The sequence below is a fragment of the Oxyura jamaicensis genome, chromosome 10, assembly GCF_011077185.1.
Source record: "Oxyura jamaicensis isolate SHBP4307 breed ruddy duck chromosome 10, BPBGC_Ojam_1.0, whole genome shotgun sequence".
Lineage (NCBI taxonomy): Eukaryota > Metazoa > Chordata > Aves > Anseriformes > Anatidae > Oxyura > Oxyura jamaicensis.
The window spans coordinates 15,971,520-15,988,431 of record NC_048902.1 but is presented as its reverse complement, the minus strand read 5'-3'; the positions used below and the strand labels follow the sequence as shown (position 1 = coordinate 15,988,431).

Genomic DNA, 16,912 nt, shown 5'->3' with positions numbered 1-16,912 from the left:
CCCCAAAAAAAAAAAAGTGGGTTTTCCTTTATTTTGATTATTTTGGTTACATTAATGAGATTAGCCAGTCCAGGAAATTAAAAACAAGATCCTTAGAGATTTTTCTTTAATGAGGGGTCAGTAAGAGCTGCCTGGTTCAAGTTTATTTCAATGAATGCATCACACCTCTTATGTTTATATGTAAATTAAAATTTATATATTGCATTGCAGATATTTGAAGACTATCTGTCAAATGTCACCACAAACAATTTTCAACACGAAAAGGTTTATCTGGAATAGGGTATCAACTTTTTCCTTTAGGACATACTCATTTAAACCCCAAAGCAGAGCAGCCCACCACAAGTCTAACAGGATGCCTCCATACAGTTTTCTTGTGGCTGCACTTCCTTTTTTATCCCTAGCCTCAAAAGAAGTTAATCAAAACAAAAACAACTACAACACCAGTTGTTTGGGGGTTCTATATTTATATATGCACAACGGTTTTACAATAAAAGACTTCACATCTTTTCAGACTGCAGACACTGAAGAAATAGCTGTTTGCTAGCATGCTTACTGGTCTAATTTTTCCCTCATGTTTTTATCTAATGTATTTTACATTTCCTGAGCCAAGTAAAATACAGTTAAAGACCCTCAAGCAATAAAGCTTAAAAATTACGGGAAGAAAAATTGCAACAGTTTTCTATCTTTCGGGGTAATCCACTGGGAGTGGGTCAGGGGAATAAATCTGCATGCTATTTCTAAAGGGGTAACTATGACAGACAAAGGCAACGAAGGAAGATCTTACAACAAAGGGGAGGAAGGCATGCCAAACAAAAATATGTTGTTTTATATTGTAGCTAAATTAATTGGTCATTTTTATCTCTAATGTTTTGGTTGTATTAGTAGGGTCATAGTTTCAGAATTGCTCTCATACAGAAAAAGTTATGATCTATGTTCAGGGAAGACAGGCATTATGCAAGTTAAAAGCCTAATCCTATAGTAAATAATTATTCCAGTAAGTGTCAGAAAAAATATCTGTGCTATTTAAAAGGAGGAAAAAATGTAGGTTAATTTTATTTATTCTGGATAAGGTGAACACCTTAAAAGGGTCATGAAAAAATTATCATTAGCTAAGCTGATAAATGTCCACTTAGTTTGGAGACATATTTGTTAACATTGTGAGAAACACTAGCGGTAAGGGTCAGATGATGACGTAACTGTACAGTAAATGGAAATAGTATGCGGTGAAAGTGTTCTTCAATGTTGGACAATCAACATTGGGTTACAATTGGTAGCAAATGGGACGTTTAAGGAATATGTTTAAATGACCTTAATGCCTTCCCTCCTTCATGTTCATAGATATGAATGAGTAAAGCAAAAAGGACTCATAATCAAGTGAGCATATTTAATTAGACTTAATTCAGAATACAGTGGCAGGAGAATCACACAACGTTTGTTCCCTGGCAATCTCCAGATATGGCATGGAAAGAAAATCAGGTTGCAGTAAACCCACATATAGAGGTATTTGTGCACAGAAACGTTTCATAACTGTCTGGCATGCATTTCTCCAAAACCCCCAGTCTTAGCATTGCTTCCAGACTGAAAGAGAGCAGAAGGAGCAAAGCATTGGTTTGGGTTTCTTCGTTGTGTTTTTTACTTGTTTGTTTTTGTTTGGTTTTGGGGGGTGTTAAGTAGTTACCAAAAATATTCCGAAAAAATTAAAAATCCCACTAAGCCCATAGTAGAAAAACAGAAATCTAAAAACGTTTATAAAGAATGCAGAAAGATGGCATCCTTTCAGGCAAAGGATTTCAGACAATTCTCTTGTGTGCATACAGGGTTCCCCACCACAGCCTCCATCAGCCACACCGTGCCAGAGCCCAGAAGTACCCTTCATCTACCCGACACCAATTCTCCACAGTCAAGAGTAGAGCAAAAAATCATAATCGAATCCCAGTCCTCCCCACATCTCACAAGCACACAATGAATGCTCAGAACAGTCAGAGTGATTCAATGCACTTAAATAATTTTAGCAGGTTTATAATCCGCAGAAAGACAAAATTGCTGCATTACAGAACAAATGTATGAAGATGACTGGGATACTCACTGTAACTATATCCTAAATATGTTGCTATAGTATGTTAACAACAACAGCAAAGATCCAAAAAAAAAAAAAAAATCCTAAGTATTGACAACATCACTGTGTAATAGAGATTTTCCATTAACAGACCTATAGCATCTTGCTTTCCAAAACACAGAACAATAAAAGAAAAAAAAAAAAAAAAGTTGCAAGACTCTTGCAATTTCAGGCAGCTGTTCAGGTAAAACTAAAGCCAGAAGATTGTTTATTTTAATAAAGCCATTATATGTGCAGCTCCAAATTAGGAATGGCAGGAGACCAGGGGATGCCTAAACCATCACCACCTGTTTGCCCTGAAAATCAATTAAAGTCACACTATCACAGCAATCCCTTCTTAGCTAATAAAAGTTATACAGCTTCAACGTGCGACTTTAGGTGCTTTGGGGGAATGCGCCTGAAATCTAAAGCCTTAGTCTTGTGTTACTTTGATAGTAAACACAGCTATGAACTAACCACTGTAAAACTTGCCTTTTTGGGGTTAGAGAAGGTGTTAAGGGAAAAGAGATTCTGAACTGTTGTTTTGATGCAGTGGATTGAACTAATATTCAGTGAATTCTAACAGTCCAGCCAAGAACATTATATAGAGTTTTAAATAAGACAAAACTTAAGTCCTTTATGACACATGCCTGTTCAACATATTCTGTGCTGCAAAACAGATCCAACTTTACAAGTTGAAAGCAAGGGCAGTAGAGACATCCCAAGTGTTTTAGTAATTAAACGAATATGCATAATGAACCATATGCCCAAAGGGCCTGTTCTTCATGTGGGCCAGATTTTTGTTTGAATTTTTAATTTTTATATACAGATGAAACATTTCATGTAATATAGCAACAGTGCAAAGGAACATGCTATGCAGGAAAGGAAGGAGGAACTACCCATGTGAGAACGATCAGAATACACTTGATGAATTCTGCTCCTCAATTTCCGATTCAGAGCCAAGAGGGCTTTTTTTTTTAAAAAAAAAAAAAATCATTTTCCCCTTTGAACAGCTGTATTAGTCATCTGCTCAGAGTCTAGAAAAGATGCATTAAAATATATATATTTATATAGGTCATATTTATACATTTTTGTGTGTGAAATGGCTTAGATATATCAACATATTTAGATGCTACAAGACTAGCAAACCACTGACACTGTCAAATTCTAAAGCCTCCGGTCCACCAAAAAAAAAAGGGGGGAGGGGGGGAAAAACACCCTACTGGGTGGTTTTCTGTTTGGCAGGTCCTGTGGTGTTGTGTGAGCTGCGGTAAAATGGGACATGCTCACATCTGTCTGTGAAGCAGGAATGGCCATTTTTTTTAAAAGATGGGTCAAATTCCCCTCTTGTTACAACAGTGTTATCCTACTGTGAACATCAGGATACCATGGCCCTGCTGTAGAAATATTAAATGCTCCAAAGTTCTCTCACTGTTGAACCATGTTTCTCCTTCTCTAGTAACATTCACCCTTTTCCAACCCTCAACTCTTAAGGTGCTTCTCTAAGCAAGAGAACATAAACCACTACAATAGATCAGCCCTTTAACCGGCAACAAAACTACCTGGTGCTTCCAGCTAATTTTTAAATAGCTAGATTTCAGAATAATAAGACCTATAAGCTGCCTCTTTTAAAAAGCTTTGATCCATCGGACAAATCTCTGTTTTGCTTTGTAAAACCAGTACTGGGGTCTTGTCAGTGTGGACATGCTGGTTAAGCAGCAGAAAAGCTTTTCTGCAGGAGCTTTACTGCTTTACTGATTTATTTATTCTATATGTGACTTGGGCTCTACAGACCAAGGGAAATGAAGGCCCTTTTTGAATTTTGTTTGGGAAAGGAAAAGTTTTGGATAAATAGCAATGAGTGGCTGACAGTAGCTCAGATTATAGCACTGCACATCATATAAACAAGCAGCATTAGAGTGGCTGTTCCATGTACTGACTTGGTAGCATAGAGTGGGGAAGCATCAACCATGCTATAAGAAGCACAGATAGTCTGATCCACTTTGGAATTAAAAGAGTGGCTTTTCAACAAACTCAGCAAGTTAAACTTTTCTTGGGATTTAGGGAGTTCCCATCACCAAATGAAAAAGAATAGCCTGTAAGGTCAATCCCAACCCTAATGTTAAAAGTATTCAAAAGCTGAAATAACAAAGTTGTAAATAATTGCAATCGTTGTTCTCAGTCCTAATTCAGGGTTTATGTTTTTGACACTGCCTGGTTTATGTGATCTAGTGGTCTCCGTGGAAAGACAGATAAACTTCAACAGCTGTCAGAAGACAAAAATTGACATGGAGCATCACCTTTCCCGACTGTTTAAATCCTTTAAGGAAGTGTTGGAGCAATTAGAGAGGGAGTCTAATCTTTGCAGAGTGCATTAACACTCTCCGACCTCCCAGACAATAGATCAGACCTCAGACACATAATGATTCCCTAAGGCTTTTTAACCAGAGCATTTGATCTCATAGTCACTCCGTATGTGCTACTACAGGTATCAGTGTACAAGACAGTGTGCGTTGGGCACTAAAGGACCACTGTCTGTAACAGTATTCACACAAATTTTAGAATAGCAGGAAAGCCATTGCAGTGCATGCTGTTACAGAGCTATTACTTCCCAGGAAAAGAAAAAAGGAAAAATAAAACCCAGAGTAGCTCTGCAAAATGTCTTCATTTTTAATAATCTCATATTTTCTTTCTGTCAACACTGTTTACTTCTCAGTTATTGAATATAAATCTATTTTTAAAAGGCATAGATTAGTTCGTTATTCATAGAAACAGTTATCTGATAATAATTTCAAAATACTTTATTTCTTAACCCCTATGGAGGCACTTGAGGGAAAGGGAATTAGGAAGACAGGTCTAGTTTATTAAGGAAATTGAAATACATCATTGCAAATAATTTTCCCAAATGTGCACAAGAAAGCATCTGGGGGAGTTTTCTTAACTGCTAGAACAAGTCACCATCTAATTCCTCATGGGCATGTTCTCTGAAAAAAAATGCTAATATTACTGTATCAATTATATGTTTCTCATTTAATATTCTAAACATTTTAAGAAAAGTTGCTCGGTGTATTTTTTTTTAATGGAATTAGGCTTCCTTGCCATTATGTTCTGACAGAAGCCATGTCTGAACACTCACATGGACAATTCATAATGGGATTTTAAGACCAGCTAGCTGGATTCCCACCCACTGCTAAATAACGAGCACTGCAGTCTCACTAAGCATCCCCCCCACCCCCATGCGATATATTTGGGGTACAATGCTAGCTAACAACAGTTTATATTATTTTACTAATACTTTGCTTTAGCTGCAGGATTTTGTTTTACTTTTCTAGAACTACAAAAAGTGGCTTTTGTGAAGTACATGCATTGCAAATATTTGTTGCTGCTCTTTAAATGTGTATCTCAAATTTGTCAAACCAAGTGCATCAAAAATGACAAAAAGGTCACATATACCTAGTATATTTAAAAACAAACAAGCCTTCAAAGTCAAAGTGTAATGCAGTTATTTCTAATCTGAACAAACAATAGACTGCATCTAATGAAAGTTGACAATTGGCTCTGATACAAAGCTGTGCAGCTCCTCTATTCCATTAAAAGATGAAAGCTGAAGGAAAGTACAGAAGACAGCAACTTCTCTCAAAAAGCAAGTAGAAAGTTCTGAATCTCAACTAGCAGAGCACATGAAGGCTGCTTTGTTATTTTTATATGTGTATTTCTTGTGGACACTTGTGCTCACGTACCACACTCATCTCTTATTAAACGTGCTAGCTTTCCGTGGGTAAAGTTAGGGCTCAAATAAATCAACATATTATACAAGTACAAAACACTGCATGTCTTACATAATTATTAACACTTCTCAAAATCACAGTGTTGCCTTTTAAACAAAAAAGCACCTGAAACCAAGCTAAGCTTGAGTACAATGTAGATTGACAATTAAGACTAATATATTTAATTCTAATGAAGCGGTGGGGAAAGAGATAAAATCTCAGGGATGCTACTGGTGCCAGTGCAATCCTTTACTGTGGCAGTAGTCAAATTTATTAACAATCAATAGAACAGACTTTTAAAATCAGATTTCTGGGATTTTGCAGTTAGACCAGTGCTCCAGCTTTATTCCCCAGTGAATGCTGAAAAACAGAAGAATTATTCTGTTGTGGGGTACTTTTATTATTACTGCTATCCTTAAACAACCTTATGTCCAACACCCAAGAACTTCCCAGATGCTTAAGACTAACCTTTCAGTCAAATCAATTATTAGTTGCTAGTGCAGGGAAGTAAAAAAACAGGCTTCTTAAAACATTAAAAAAAAAAAAAAAAGTCTTTGCTCTGCAGTTTCTATACTGATCCTTTTTATTTCAGATCTTGCAAAGGATCCAACTCTCGTTCATAAAAAATAATAATAATAATAGTAGAATGCTTTAAGAGAAACCCCTCAAGGTGCATCTGTCTCCATCATAAAAGCCAAAATGTTGCGTTACCTTCAAATATGAAATTTCTTCCAGTTGTCAACATTTCTGCAACTAGTGTTAGATTAGCGCTGAGAGAACTGGTGAATTAAATTAAAAATAAAATAGTTCAAGCAAGAAAAAGAAAACCTGCCAGAAAAATCTGACAAAAGCATGAATGTCAGAGCTGGCTCATTCATGAGAGGCCATCGCCACCTACAGGATTTTTCTTCCTCTTCTGAAAACCTGCTAGTCATATTCAAGCAGGATTTGCTCTACAGAGGATGGAAATTTTTAACCAATGTTAAATAACAGAGGTTTGCTGAAGTAAATGGACTTGCAGTGACTCAAACCACCTACACATATGTCTCTACTTATTCCCTCACTTTAAAAGAATAAGAATTGCCTATTCCCAGGGAATGCACTGTTTTAAGTTAACGTGTTATAAATAAAGGACTCAACTTTTTTTAAAGAAAAAGATGAAGAAAAAACACAAAGTATTAATAGGGTTACTCCACTGATAACAGAGGAGGTAATAGTCAATGCCTAAAATCTTTCTGTAAAACTGAGTGTTTTAAAGTACTTTCTGAGATACCAGCACAAAGTAATGTGAATGAAACAAAACCAAGCAGATCTGGATCGAAGGAAAATCAGTACACCTGGGTTCTTGGAGGGGGGCGGCACATTAAGAAAGCAAAAGATTTTTTACTTCTAATGAAAATGTAATTTCCTAATAGATACCACAGCCTTCCTACCTTTTTTTTTTTTTCCTACCATTTTCTGTCAAGAAACAAGAACAGTAATTGCTTGGGCTGAGCTGGATACCTTTTCCCCGTGCAGTTTTCATACTGCACATCCATGCCAAACTTTGGGAATTTTACACAAAACCTTCTGAAATTCTGTTATCTCCAGTAGCAGTGAGCAAGTAGTTTCTTTGTCTCCCTCACTCCTGTTTAACATGAGTCTTGCACAGATATAATCCTCATTAAATTTGAAATACTAATTTCACTTTCATTTAAATAATTTCTAATCTGTGAATAAAGTGAGCTTTCAGGAGAGACAACAGACAAATTGGAGAAATAAATGACTGGATCTTGATATGCAATATCATCTCTTTAAGACCAGATAAACTGGCAAATTGTAACAAATTCCTGTTGCTTGTCAACCTATTCATTAATTGATAGGAATTACAAATTATTGCTTTCTCACAAATTTAGTAATGTTAGACATTTAATTTGAAGTTCCTCTAAAGGGTCTAAAACAGCAAAAAAACTACAGAAAAGCCAACTTTTAGGCATTGTGCATTTTTAGTCTTTGGCAGATCTTTTGCAGCAAATTCCTAACATCGGGTTGGAGATTTGTAAGACAGCAATAAGAATGAGGACCAAAAAAAACTTTGGTACATGAAAGTTTTGCAAACCTATTGAGAGTAACAGAGCCTATGACACCTTTGTGGATAGCAAATCTGAGCTTTATATAATAGTTTTCTTTTTTCTTTCTTTTTAAGAAAGGACAAAAAACTGAGCAAAAGGCTCTACCTAGACTCCTAAGTAGAACACAATGTATCTGCTAAGATGAGGTTCAAAACAGGAGTTCAGCAATGCCGAATATACAAATAAAATTAATAACAAGCAAGAGTACAATTTTACCCTGCCAGACAAAGCAAAATAAATACGAGATATACAAAAATACATACCAAACGTACAAAACAATATAAGAGCAACAAAAATCTAGCAAAACTTCAGGACTTTAAAAGACACAAGACGTTATATATTAAAAAAGAAAGGGCTTCATAAATCAAACAGCTAAAGTACAATACAATATAGCAAACTCCAGCCAGACCACAAAGAGGGTTCTCTCTTCATAAACATCAGATCAGGCTGCTAAAATTATTACCAAAGCTCTCTTGTAACTGTCACCTGTGGTGGGTATAATTACAGGCTACTGCTGCAAGCACGCCCACGTCATATGGCAATAAAAGGACCTACTGCTTGCCAAGACCAGGCAGACAATGGAGAACATACACCACCTGACGAGAGCCCAAAAAGATCAGCCAGGGAGACTAATAAAAATGACAGCTTAGAAACAAATGACAAAGCTTCAGCCACAAAAAAGGCAATATCAAATTAGCTGGAAACGCAAGCGCCGAGCAGAGTTCTCCAACAGGTCACAACTTGAGCAGAAAGCCAGTCAGAATTGTTTTCAGATGCATTTAGTTCAGGTTTTAGTTATAAAGGGCCCTTTTTTTTTTTTTTTTTTTTTTTACCTTTTTTTTTAAATGAAAATGTTTGCTCATTTGTGGTTGTCTATGTGAGCTGCCATTAGCCAAACAGATTAAAACTATATATGTATATACACAAACACTTTATATATATATACACACATATATATATAGTATATGTATATATGTTTCTAATCCAGGTCTAGAGACAGATAGCTAGATATTTGTATGTTAATATAGGCACCTTCTAGGTGCTACTTAAGGATATATCTGTACATTATAACAAGGCTGAATTTCTTACTCATTACCTTAATTCTTTACTGGATGCCTGCATACACATTCCTGCTGACCAACTGTACAAACGCTCTTCTTCTGAAAGAACTGGGCTTTTACCTGAACACTCTACGACACACACAACTGATGTATTATAAGGTTTTATTCGTCAAGTAACAACAATGCAAAGCAATTACAGAAAGAATGAGAGGCAGGGGCTTGGGGGTCTCGTTACCAGGGCTGAGGGAATTGCTCCTATGTGATGCATGCACAGCACAGAAGCATTGCTATCGAAGCTCCTCAACCCCAAAAGCAAGGGACTCGCTTTACAGGGTGCCTTGTTAAGCAGGCCCAGAGGAAAAAACTATTATTCCTCAGATGCAAAACATTTGTTGTTGTTTTTGTTTTGTTAAGTTTCACTGGTAAAAAGCAAAACCTTGAACTCCTGAGCTAGAAACGTAACACCACCTTAGCCTTCTTAGAGTGAAAAAAGGAGCTGGGTATCAGTCGCTGCTATGCTCCATCTCACCCTGGCTCCAAAGCTTCAAACTTTGTTTTTTTTCAGCCTTGTTTATAGTGTTGTCAAGCTTCTAAGTGGTTATTTCCCTATTAACTTTGTCCTTGTTTGTTCTTGCATTTTTTAAAGAGCTGGAAATAACATGTGTTTACTTTGCTGTGTGTCTCTCAGCATCATCAATATTACTGTTGCTATTCCAGGAATTTTAACTGCTGCAGCAAAGCAAAGCCCAGGATCTCAAGCTTAAATCATATTCCCCTCAACCACAAAAGAATAATACTGGAAATGTAAAATTGCCCAGAGAAGGGCAAAACCATCTCGTTTAATTGCCCAGAGAAGCCTGTTTCTCATCCGAGCAGTTACTTGCATGTGTCAGGTAACGTGCTCAGAACAGCTTTGCATGCACAATGTTGAATTTTCACAGGCAGTGGCATGAGCAATGTGGAGGAAGCAGGATGTAAACGTTTCCTCTGTCATTAGAAAAATGCTTTTACAGGGATATAATAGCTTGAAATAAAAACATACCTCTGATCCAGCCTTTTCACGGGAGTTCAAGACAATAATTTTAAAGATGTGACTTTGCCAGGGATTTACAGAGGCAAAGAGCAGAGGAAATGTTAGGGACTCTGAAGAATTAGTTACTATGCCAAATTCTCAAAACACTGCCTCTGACTGCTCTTCCAGTGCTAGCTCTAGTCTAGATTTATTTATTTATTTATGCATCAGAGTGTTATTCCTCAGCTTTCCTATTTAAAAAGGGGCTACATTCATCTCTTTTCCGATTGCTTCTTTAAAACTGTGACAAAGCACAAGCTGTAAATGGGTTGAGAAAAGCCCTCAGCAAAAGCTCTACAGTAAAGCACAAGTGAGGACCATCTCTTTTGCATTAATACTTTTCTTTTCCTTTTTTTTTTTTTTAAGCTTTTTCTTTTTCCAAGTTCCCTATTCACTGTTTGAAGAATACTCATTCTTCTCTCTTTAGGATTACATCTATTCATTTTATTTAGCTTTTTAATGTGGAGACATTTTAATCTACCATTACTTTAATGCTGTTCCCAACTAGTTTGGGAACAGTGATTTATATTTCATCTTCAGCTATGAGGATAAATAAAAGTAGAAATAAAAACTATACCCTTCTCATCAGTTACACATGTAGTAATGGTGAGGCGGTTTGTGTTTTGTATCAGAGAACCGCTGGTTCAAAATTCACAGGGCAAATAAGAAATACAGAAGCTCATGTGAGAGAGCATCATCCTCCCTCTTCCTATAGGAGATATGTTACCATCTACTGGTAATTCAGAAGTAAAGTCTCACTGAAACTTATCTTCTATCCTTCTGTTTGGTTGGCCAGAGGTCCAAGAGACGATTGGCGACTCAGTCTCCATCCTAAATCATTCAGATTTCATTGTTCTCATTTCTCCATAGATTTCACATGTTCCCTGTAAAACTTTTGCCCCAAACACTTCCTTTTATTGATCTAAAACTCCCTTTCCACCAAAAAATTAAATGAATAAATAAAATACCACTGTGTTGCAAAACAACACATGAGTTAAACTGGATGTTTTACCAGTATTTTGTTGTCATGGCCAATGTTGAATTACATTCAGTAGGAACTGGGCTGGAACATTTTGCTTTGCTTGGAAAAGTCTAGGCAAAACATGAAGATGCTTGTCCACATGCAGAATGAAAGACTTACTCCATGTTAACTCCAGAAGGCTTGGATTTTAAGTTAAATATCTTTCCTGAGGGGGGAAAAAACATCCCTCTTACTGATGTGTAATTAGTGATTTTAGAGGACACTGTCAACAAGCTAATGGCCTTTTGTCTTTAAACCACCAGTATAAATATAACCCAGCTCAACAGGGATTAAAAATTATTCATGTCTAGTAAGATAGTTGGGTTGGTGTCTCCTCTATGAGATGAGTTCAGCTGGGCTCAGATCCAGCTCTCATATCACAAGCTTAAGTGGCTGCGTATTATATCCCGTAATAAGCAGAGATGCCCAGAAGTTCATGGGCTGCACAGTTCATGGGTTCAACTCTCTCTCCCTGCTATCCTAGATTAGGACCGAGGCAAACTGGCAAAGGGCAGCCTCACCCAGCTCACCCCATGACTCCTCACGGCATCCAGTTCTCACGCTCCAAGAGCCCAGCACTATGAAAGTGGGCATCCTGCAGCTCTTTCAGGATTTACAAAAAGCTTTGGAGCTCTGAATCAGAGAAGGGTGCCAAAATCCCACCTCTGCAGCTAGGAGCAAAAAAGCTTAAGTTTGTGTCTGCTGCTGCACCCACAATTCCCAGCAGCTCTACTGAGCATCCAGAAGCCCCAGGGCTTCCCTGCTCTTTTATCAGCTGGCTTTTTGGGAAGCCCAAACTGCTCCAAAATAATCCCATGTCTATCAGTTTCCCTGCTTCCCAGTATTCAATAACTACAGGCAGTTTGATCAGAAACTCCACATTTTGACTGCATTATGTTGCATCATCATGTTTTCCTCCTGGTATTAATCCATCTTAAAAGAATTATCAGCCCCCCTGCAATGCCACTGCAAAATAAAATAAACACTGCCCATGCTGCATTCGCTATCTGGCTGCCAGCTAGGGCAGAGCCTGAAAAACTGCTCACACCTATACCCACCCTGGCAGCAGCCTTGCTTCGCAGAGGCCTGAACCTGATGCAGGGGGACACGCTGCCAGTAAAAATGAAGGATGCTGGCGTGGGTTTGTGTGCAGGGACCCTGAAGCACACTAGTGGCGAGCACTGCCAGTCACTCTGGAGGTGCACTGGTGGCTGGTTTCCCATCGTTTGCCTGATCCTGTCAATGTCTTGTGGCTATCATGCAAACTTCACAAAAAAAAAAAAAAAAAATACGATAGTAAAAATTCCAGTCGATATATCCTTTTAATTTGCACCAGATTATAGATTTTTTTTTAATGCAATTACTGTAATTTCATTAAATGACATAATTACCATTAATGCAGAGGAAAACTGTCAATAGAAGGTGTAATTATGTTGTATAAAATCACAAGCACAATGTGCAATGATGCATAATTCCTCATGAAAATCATTCTGTGACTAAAATTAACTTTTAAAATATTTTTAAAATACACATTGTGCAGTAGGAACGATTCAGTTCTTATTATGGACTTAACTTCCACAACCAACTCGGTGAGAGAGGGAGCAGAGCAGGTAGGGAGAGTGCATGTGGAAGGGAGAAGCAGGAATTCAGCTTAAAAGCACACTGGAAAGGTAATACAAGTTTTCATATGCACGAAGGGGAAAAACAAACAGCTTATTATCACACAGATACACAAGACAACTTGTAAGCAGACGTTCCCTTAGGCACATTTCACCAAGCAGCTTTCTGGACACCATTAACATAACATGGAAGCAATGTCTCAATAAAGAAAGGTGTGACAAAAGGAAGGAATGATGAGGATGAGGCTAAAACCACAGTATTTGCTGTGGAAACTGGTAGCAAGTTGTCCAGGATAGGATATGGAGATTGTCAGGCACACAAGAACATCCATAAAGAGGTATATTATGGTATGCTTTTGGGTACATTCAAAATAAAGCCCTTTTTGAGGGGTATGCTCATAGATCAGAAGAAGGAGAGTACATGGACAAAGACTTGAGATCTCTCCCAGTATAAGAACGCTGTAAGCAACAATTTCAACAATTTCCGTATCTTTTTTTTTTTTTTTTTTTCCCAGAGCAATAATGACGTCTACAATGTAAATAATCCAGGAAGCCTGCACATGACTTTCCTCTGACCCATGACATTTATCCTAGCACTTGTGTAACACAACTCACACTAATCCCTCTAAGCACTGGACAAGGAAGTGAATTTTAGCCTCACATTATTCAACCCTATTTCCAAAACCTCTAAACCTGAAAATGCTGATGAAAAATATGATTTCATTTCTATACTGGATGAAAAAAAAAGAAAACATAGTCAAGTTCTTCAACTGCCTACTCTCACAAATACAAACTAAAAAATCAGTTTAGCTTGGGATGATGCATCTTATAAGAAAAACATCGCAACATCATTTTTCTCATTCGCTTGTGTCCTGCCTGCACTGTCCTGTTTCCTCTCCATTCTTTTTCTCTTGCGCACCCAGAAGTAGCAGCAAATGTCCTTGTCACACTTGCAAGCTGTCAGCACTAATGGGGAGGGAGGTGCACTGTAATAAAGACTAAAACAGGAAGGTGTAAGAGTCTGCGTCCTTGCCTATTGCAATGCTCTGATGATCTCTTAAAAATATTTTCTTCCATCTGGTGGTGTTTTTAGTTTGATAGCTTAAGAAAATAAGGTTCACATGCGTGAGGAGCTTTGTGCATTTTCCCTGCCTCTGGTTTTGAATGTCAGATACAAGTGGGATGTTAGCAAGGACAAATATTGTACAGGCTAAGCTTTTTCAAAGCCAGGTACTGAAGGCATATAGATACTATTTTCTGGGGAATTATTTTAAAACAATCCCATTTTAATACACCTTTTATTTAAACTGTTAAGAGTGGATTACAAGTGCAGGGCAGGGCAGTACAGATGCTGCACCTATCATACTGTGTACATATTTTCACAATTATGAATGCACATACTAGAAATAGTGAGAGACAGAGAATTAGCACTTCATTATAAATGCCTGAGTGGAATTATTTCCATGTGGAAAAAATCAAATACACTTCACTTTTGGTTTGTAGAAGAAATCTGCTCTTAGTATTCTTAGTCATGTATTTTTATTCCTGTCCCACTACTGACTTTCTGTAGGAAACCAGGAGCATTATGTTACCCAGTAAAGATGTTAACATCTGTAATTTGTAACCTTCCATCTTTTTGTTCATCTTTGTTTTCACCTGGAATCAATTCCTTTTCCTGTGGACTCACTTGCCCACCTTCTTTTTTTTTTTTTTATGCCTCTCTACCACTTACAAACTTTTCCCAAGTTCAGAAAACTGAACTTCACAGCTATAACTTCACAAGTATTTTGTTTCCTAATTGAGCAAATCTCTTAAGCACGTGCTTAGATTCCTGCTTAATGGTGATGGCAGGATGTTGGCGCTGGGATTTTACATCCCTGCCTCTTTCCAGCACAGTGTGCACAACCGTACAATTTCCTTGTGCACAACCATACAGCTCCCTTGAACAGCCATATCTGCTTTAGCGAGGTACCAGCGACTCCACTCTCCTACATGCTGTATGAAGAGAAGGATTTGAGAGCTGCCAATATTGCAAACAAATATGCATGCACAGCAGCTCCACGTGTTTCAAGAAAACCATCATCTTAAGGCCTAAAGGGCAAGGTGAAGTTGATTTAGGTTTTCTTCCTCTTAGCACTTTTAGTGTAACTGTGTGCATCCTACAGTATATCAGTTAGCATCTCTGTTCTTCAGTGGAGAAAACACTTTAAGGTACTAGTCAGCAGCTCTTGAACCATTAATGCTAGATCTCATCTAAATAAGCTTTGAACAAAAGCAGAAAAAATACACAGAACAGACCCTCATGTCCTACCTACTCCTACATGCACATCACCCTTCTAATCTGCAGGGTGAAAGACAGCTTCTCCATCTTTGCTCTGATTTTCTTTCACTCACTTTACTCGTCTGTAGCAAATACACTGTTTTCCTCAAAAGAGCCTTTAAGTGACTTATAATTCAGACAGTAAAAGGAGGAGAAATCTTGAAGATGTGACTGTTATTTTGCTTAATCAACACTAAAAATAATAAAATAAAATAAAAAGCACCTTTCAGGACCACCTCAAAATGATTTTGCAACCTTTAATGGCATGCCAAACATTTCAAGCATGAAGAAAATGTCACACCGCGGAATAAAAACCAAGCAAAACCTTTTTGTGCTTGAGTGGATTATGAGAAAACTGCAAATGGGGTGTTTATTACCAAGAGGAAAAAGGAGAAGACTGAAAAGTGGGACAGGCAGGTGAAGAACTTGTTTGTTTTTTTTTGTTCACAGAGGGGAGATCGCACTGACCAGGCTTTCCCTTTTATTTTTTATTTTTATTTTTTTTCTTTAAAAGCAATGTATTGTGATGGTGAGGGGAATAAATTTGTAACTGGTGACATCAGGAGAGCTTCTTCTGTGCCACAGGGACATGTAGCATACTCTGTGGTGGCAGCATGCAAAGCAGACACTGATAACCTGTAGCTAAGTGCCTCCCATTGCAAAGGAAGATGGATAGGAAAACAACCATCAGCTCAGTGCATCATGCAAATCAAAGATATCTCTCTCCAGCTGGTATCCACCCTCTTGGCCACCCCCCCTCCCTTCCTAACATCCAATTTCCAAGCTCTAAAAAGGTCCAGAACAGTCACATGGTCAAAGCCTTGACAGGGTGGTGTCACCAAGCACACTGATACAGGTGTCCCGAGCGCAGGTCTACAAGAGCCTCTGAACCAAGAAGAAAAAAAAAAAAAAAAAAAAAAGGACTATTTCCGAAGGTCTAATTTCCATGTCCAGCAGGCCAAACACTGGCCTGGCTGCCATTGAAATCTGTACACCCTGCAGCCGTGTAGCTACAAAATACCAATAACAGTAAACGATAAATGGCTTTACGCTGGTGGAGAGGAAGGCACGGTAACACTCGATATCTTATATCACTTAGCCTCATGCAATAAAAGAAGAAATCCACTTACCACAAATGCTATCATGCTCTTTACTGTGGACTCCCAGAGAAAGCAGCTCTGAAGGAATTGTATTGTATTCCATATTGCCATAGTGATTTTTTTCACACGATCAACATTTCTCGATAAGATCTGATAAATATTGAGTGGGAGGAGGGGAGGAGAAGAGGTGTTTAATCAAACACTCTAATATCCTACAATTGCTTCAGAAACAGGGATAATTTAAGCTACAAATGCATGCCAGGGCACATATTACAAATAAAGCTTCTATTTCAGAGACACTCTCCAGCTCCTGTCTGCTTTCTGATTACACCCATACCTTCCAGATTTTCCTTATCCCTCAGGAAGGAGGAAAAAAAAAAAAAAAAGCGCACTCTTGATGCCAGAACTAAATAGAACTGTAACAGAAACCTATCTTTTCTCCCTTTCAATTTTCATAATATAGCAGTGTCTGAGGAGAAGGGTTTGAAAGAATTTAATCCAAACACAGAACCTCTTCTCTATGTTTTGGATTAGTCCATAGAAATAAATGAGAATTTTAGCCTTATTATCGATCACCTTTATTTTAAAAAGGACAATAGCCGTCATTCTAGAACCCTATGGATATTTTAATTAGCTAATTTAGACCTGATTTCTCCTTCCCAAAGAAAGCAATATAGCTTATGTGCTTATGTTTTGCTTTAGGTGCTGTGAACTGTGCAACATCCACAACAATCATTTTCCTTATT

The 16,912-nt window shown here is 37.8% G+C and overlaps 1 protein-coding gene across 10 annotated transcripts in view; it reads right to left on the bottom strand.

Annotated features, from left to right (window-relative positions):
* MCTP2 (multiple C2 and transmembrane domain containing 2) overlaps nt 1-16,912 on the bottom strand; it is a 153,065-nt gene that overhangs the window by 29,606 nt on the left and 106,547 nt on the right. For 8 of the 10 annotated variants that reach the window (XM_035336133.1, XM_035336131.1, XM_035336135.1 and 5 more), the window contains one exon: nt 16,197-16,316. In XM_035336133.1, the coding sequence (XP_035192024.1) occupies nt 16,197-16,316 (120 nt within the window). Of the gene's footprint in view, nt 1-1,372; nt 1,579-15,545; nt 15,717-16,196; nt 16,317-16,912 lie in introns of those variants that run through there. The other 2 variants (XM_035336139.1, XM_035336138.1) reach the window with 2 other exon arrangements.